The sequence below is a fragment of the Emys orbicularis genome, chromosome 5 (genome assembly GCF_028017835.1).
Source record: "Emys orbicularis isolate rEmyOrb1 chromosome 5, rEmyOrb1.hap1, whole genome shotgun sequence".
In the NCBI taxonomy this organism is placed as follows: domain Eukaryota; kingdom Metazoa; phylum Chordata; order Testudines; family Emydidae; genus Emys; species Emys orbicularis.
Window position 1 is genome coordinate 93,256,864 of NC_088687.1, and position 6,000 is coordinate 93,262,863.

The 6,000-nt window shown below is 48.4% G+C and overlaps 1 protein-coding gene across 1 annotated transcript in view; it reads right to left on the reverse strand.

Annotated features, from left to right (window-relative positions):
• Positions 1-4,838, reverse strand: part of KIT (KIT proto-oncogene, receptor tyrosine kinase) — a 68,376-nt gene extending 63,538 nt beyond the window's left edge. The window contains exon 1 of the mRNA XM_065404819.1: positions 4,775-4,838. Within this exon, the coding sequence (XP_065260891.1) occupies positions 4,775-4,838 (64 nt within the window). The remainder of the gene's footprint in view (positions 1-4,774) is intronic.
• Between the last annotated feature and the right edge of the window lie 1,162 nt (positions 4,839-6,000).

The following is a 6,000-nucleotide window of genomic DNA, read 5'->3' on the forward strand; positions in this document are numbered from 1 at the left end:
CCCTCACTACTGGGCTGTAGAGTATTCTGGGGCTGGTCTCTCTTATTCTCTCCTGTTGAAACTGTTCCGCTGCATATAAATAATTAAATATGCACAGACGCAGAAGGCCTGGAACCTGGGTCTCTCACATGGTGATTACCATAACCACTGGGCTATAGACTCATTCTCACTCTTTTCCACAGCTCTGTGGTTAGGGCACTCTCTTGGGAGGCAGAAGACGCAAGTTCAAGTCTCTACTCTACAGCAGGCAGAGGGGGGAATTGAGCCTAGGTCTTCTACATTCTGGGTGACTGCCCTAACCACAGGGCTAAAAGTTATAAGGCAAGGTGCCACCACCTCCTCAATATTTTTAAAGAGAAAGTTTAGGTGCCTAATTTCAGGAGAGGGTTCATAGCTGTGAATCCTGAGCAGAGGGAGGCACTTCCCACCTGCCAAGACATAAGCACCTGAAGGATAGGGCTTATGAACCCCCTCTCTCCTTGGCATTTCCTATTGGTTAGTGTAGGTGGTACCCTGTTAAGCTTGCTGACTTTTGTGGATTCCATTCTTAGATGCTTAACTCTGTGTCATGCATTGTACAGGGTGCCTAACTCAGGGATGTGAATTCTACTGGGCACCTAAACAGAAGGTGTTGCAGTGTTGAGTCCAAGTCCCCTGGGGGGGGAGCCTGAAGATTCCAAAAGAACACCCCACAAAAAGAGTGTATGAACTAAAAAAAAAATAAGTCAAAGGGGAGAAGATGGAAATAAACTGAGATGCAGAAAACACAAGGACAGGGAAAGAGCACAAAATACCAGCAGTGAAGTGAGGGGGCTGAAGACATGAATGGCTTAATTTCACAGGAGAAACCATATTAAAGTTTAGTTTTGTACCAACTCATTCTCTTTTTGCAAAAGTGAGGGAGAGGCAGGGGAGGAGAGAAACTCTTGACTATCTGACAAAGAAATTAAGTGTGATATAAAACACAGACACACACATACGCCCCCCCACACACACACACATAAACAGACACTTACCCAAAGACAAACATTTTTACTATAGTGAGTCTTACATACTATTCACTTCTCATCCCATTCTAATTCATTAATTCTCATTCACAATTCATTTCTCATCAATATTAGTAAATTCATCTAAGGTGCCATTCAAAGCAAATAATTCCAGAAAATGTGCCTGAATCTAATCAAGTAAGTAATCAAGAGAAAGAAATAACCTCCCCTGCACCTTCTACTCCTTGACACAAGAGCCTCGATTTGGTGACCTTCAGGACATGTTGCAAGGCTGACCTGTTTTCCCAGGCTTTTCCTGAGGAAAGGAAAGGCTGACTTGAAGGTCAGGGACAACCAGAAGACGGTCTGGGGTCAGAAATGGTATCTGGAGGTTAGTAGACATCAGGGGAAGTTAAATATAATAAGCTTGTATATGCTTACAAGAAGTTTGGAGAGTAACCTCTTGTGGGAGGGGTTGTTTGTTGTTGGTTTTGTGGCCCTTTTGACCCATGTAATTTCTGTACAGAACTAGAGCACTGAACTGGTATTTTATAAATGTAAATAAATATGGGCTAGAAACTTAGGCGAGGCCATGCTCAGCTTCACCACACCTAACTTTTAAGTCCCTAGAAAATCATTGGGACTCAAAGCCTGAGTTTGGCACCCATGCACCCTATACAATGAATGGGGAGAGACAGGCACCTTAGAATGCAATTCACAAAAGCCAGCATGCCAGGTGATGCCTTGCCTAAACTAGCCAATGGGAGATACCAAGCCAATGGTTTATGCTAAGCCCAGCCTTCTCAGAGACAGGCACCTGTCTGGGCTGCTCCAGCCACTTGGGATTCTCAGTCTTGGTCTACACTACAAATTTGTGTCAATATAACTATGTCGCTCAGGGGTGTGGCTTCTCCTGTCAACATAGCTACCACCCCTATGCCGATGGGAGAAGCTTCACTAAGGCCTGGTCTACACTGGGGGGGAATCAATCTAAGTTACACAACTTCAGCTACGGAAGTCGACGTACTTAGATCTACTGACCGCGGTGTCTTCACTGTGGTGAGTCAACTGCTGATGCTCTCCCGTCGACTCCACTTGCGCCTCTCGCTCCGGTGGAGTACTGGAGTCGACGGGAGAGCGCTTGGCGGTTAATTTATCGTGTCTAGACACGATAAATCGACCCCGCTGGATCGATCGCTGCCCGCCGATCCGGTGGGTAGTATAGACAAGCCCTAAGTGGCTCAGCTGCACCGGTGCAGCTGCAGCGCTGTAAGTGTATACAAGCCCTCAGTTGCACACCTATGCCATTTTTTGCAAGAAGCTGGGGGAAAGGGGGAAGAAGGGCAGGAGGAGGACAACCTCCCTCATAATAACTTTTAGCCCAGTGGTTAGGGTACTCACCTGGGATGTGGGAGACCCCTGGTTCACATTCCGCATGGGAAGGGATCTGCTACTTCAAGTGAGTGCCCTAACCACTGAGCTATGGGAGACTCTGATATGGGGCTCCCTCACTAGATCCTGTTGAAGTTGTTCCTCTGTGGCTAAATAATTACAAAATTAAATGGAGGAAGGAGACGGCCGCTCCCAGTGTGCTAACCACCAGGCTACAGAGTCTCTCTCTCTCTTTCTCTCTCTCTTGGCTGTTCCACTGTGGATAAATTAAAGAACCATTGGGCCAGAGAGGGTTATTTGCAAGACCCCACTTTCAAGAATTGAGAAAGCAAGTTCAACCACCTTTCATTTTCATGCTTCCCTCCAGACCTTAGCTTCCAATAAGATAAGGGAGGGAGGAATCAATTGTTTTAAGTTGTCAGGTTTCCAATTTTGATTCCAACAGTGAGCTGAATTCATCCCTGGTGCAACTCCTTTAAATCATTAGTGTTATCCAAGGGATGATTTTAGGCCATTGAGAACATTTGATGGTTTCTCCCCTACGCATCTTTTATTAAATATTTTGATGGGGAAATCCTGAATTTGTCAGCTTGATATATCACAGTTACTGCACTGACAGATTGTCATCGGTAGCTTGAGTTGAGTTTGACATTGCCTGACCTATACAATCTAAATCCGGATGATGGCAACTGCTCAGGTTTCACACATATGCTAGTTGAGACTGATTCTGCCACCTTTTCCATGTTGAATACTTTACTTCTACTGCAAGTTGCCCCATTTATTTCAGTAGGACTACCTGCAGAGTAAGGTAAAACTCGGCATAAAGGTGATAGGAATTGCTAAGTGCCTGAATCTGAGTGACCTGTCCAAACAAAAGAGGGCAATAAATTAGAATGACAATGGCATGACAAGCATGCATAGTTGCTGTCCCATCCGTACCATCAACTCAGTTCTCCAGTTCACTAGGCACAGCATGAGTGAAATTACCTAAAAATCCACACGCCAGTGCAAGAACTAGAAAGCCTCCTTTAAAAGAGGGCTTGACAGGTATTCTTACTTGGAAAGAACAGGTGATTAAAAGTTTCTCTCACAAGACTGACAAAATGCATAAATACGTTGACTGGGAGATGCTTTACTAAATTCAGCCATGTAACAGTGCCCTCAAAATGATCTGTGTAAAATGAATGAAACCAGCGACAGCCCTGAAGACTACATTTCACTTACACCTTCACCTCTGCTGCTGAAAGCCGGACTCCTGCTCTTGAAAGTATTTCTCATTACCATTTCTGTTGTTTAACAGCCATCTGACCACAGGGACATTTTGTACTGATTACCAGACGGTTTACTGCCAAAACAACCCAACCCGGGCAGATGCAAGACCCCTCCCCCACGGACAGATAATAGTTCTCTGAAGAACAAAAAGGTGGATTAACTACTAACACCCCTTCCCTAGATGTGGGAAGCACCTATACCAGGACGCGTGTAGTGTAGCCTGATTCGCACGCCTGAATAGGAAATATTACCAAAAAATGCAGCTGCCATTTGCTCAGGAGCAGTGATTGTTTCTGCTTCCCTCACAGTAGTCCATTCGGACACTGCAATAGCTATCAAGCTACCACGCTGCCCCTCCAAAACCAATGCAAGCCTGACTTCAGGAAGCACTACAGCAGCATAACGAGACTGGGCATTGGAGGGCGGCAAGGAGAGCTCACGCGTCTCCAAAAATCGCGCTCAAGCTATTCATTGGCAGGACGAGCTATGCAAGGACTTGCCAAAGTTCGTGCAACTGAAACTCAGGTCAGTGGTCAATGCAATGCAACAAATACCCAGCCCCCTGTAGCAGGAGGGACCTCTAAGTAATGCGAGGAACCTGTCCTTTGCGTGAGCCGCTGCTTCTCCTAGTTACAGCGCCAGAGTTTTCACAATAAAGACAGCTGGTGCGGCGAGCTAGTCGATCTTTATCAATGGAGTGAGGGTAAGCAAACCAGCCTTTCCTTCCCCGCAGAGGCATAGGTGCTGGAACTAGGGGTGCTGGGTTTATGGTCAATGGCGCTCAGTACCACCTCCCCCCACCCCACCCCACTACACAAATTGTTCAAGCACCCTAGGCAGAGGAGCAGAAATAAGTGTTTGCAATTCTCCACAAACGCCTCCACGCACCCCGGCACTGCACTGCTACCAGCCCTACCTGTCCCAGCGCTGCTCTGGAAGCTGAGGTGCAAGAGCTTTGCTAGCCCCTCACCGGCCCAAGTACCAGCGGGAGAAGCTGGATGAGTGCTGCCCCTTCCCTCCCCTCACTCGCTTCTGGGAGCAGCGCACCGTCTCCCCCTGCACACGAAGCGAGCTGTGCAGCGCGGACCCCCCAGCAGCGGCTAGACCACGCGGCACAGTCCCACCTGTTGGAAAGCTCAGCAGCAGCACAGCGCCCGCCAGCTCCCAGGCCAGGTAGGAGCCTTTCATGCTGCCGTTGCGCCTTGCCTGCGCTGCGCTCCTCGCTCCCAGCACTGCCACCAGCCTCCCGCGCGCACTGACACCTCACTAGTGCGGGAGGGAGGGAGCCGGGAGCGCAGAGCCACCCCCGTTCCCAACCTGCTCCTCCTCCAGCCACGCCTCTGCCCTGCCCCCCCCCTCCCGGATCCCAGTCCCGGGCGGCTCAGGCAAGCCCTGCCCGCTGCTCTCTCGGGCTTCTTGGCTGGGGGGCCTTCAGTGCCTCCGAGTCTCACCCGGTTCCAGGGCCGTTCCCTCCCTTTCAGCTGATGCCCAGGCGGGCCAGAAACTCTGCGGTGGGCGGGGGGATGGCGCCGTGTGTCAGCGAGAGGGGCACCAAAATTAACGGGAATTGACTTCATACGCTAGAGAAGGGGGGAAAGTATCCCGGGAGCCCGCCTAATGCACGCGGCGGGGACGCTACAGCTGGGCCGCATGGAGAAGCGACCAGCCAGCAGTTTGGTCATAGATTTAAGCTCCAGCACTCATAGTGAACTGAGGGCGATGGGGATGGGGCATATTAATAGGTAGGATCGGCGTCAATCCTGCGTGTAGCCTTAGTGGGACTTCTCTACACCAGCGTTAGCCTGCAGGGAGCGCTGGGCAGGATTGGGCCCTAGCGAGAGAGCTCCTTCCTTAATAAAAAGAGCTACAGCTAAACAAAATCACTTTCCTTTAAGCAAGAACCTGTCATACTATGGGATCAAATATCTCTGCCACAGTGAAAAAGGGGGGGAAAGTCTTTACAGAAACGAATATAAATATACATACATATATATAATTATTTTTATAAAATACAAAAATGTATGCTGCCTAATATATATATATAAACATAGGCATAAGTGTTTAACAGCACTGAAATTCCACTCAGCTTCTCCCCCCCCCCCAAAAAAAAAGTATCATAGAGCGGTTGACACTAGACAATCAAGATAAAGCCCTACTAATAGGCACTCGTATGCAGAAAGAACTTTTATACACTATTAGACATCTTGAGAGAGAAAAGACACACCTGGGGAGAGTTAAAGAAAACTGTCAAAAAGCTGTAAACCCCCCTCTCCCCCCCCAAAAACCCGTTATTTATTGTGCATCTGGATGTAGAGGGAGATAGGACAACTTTTAACAGGGAAAGTGCAAC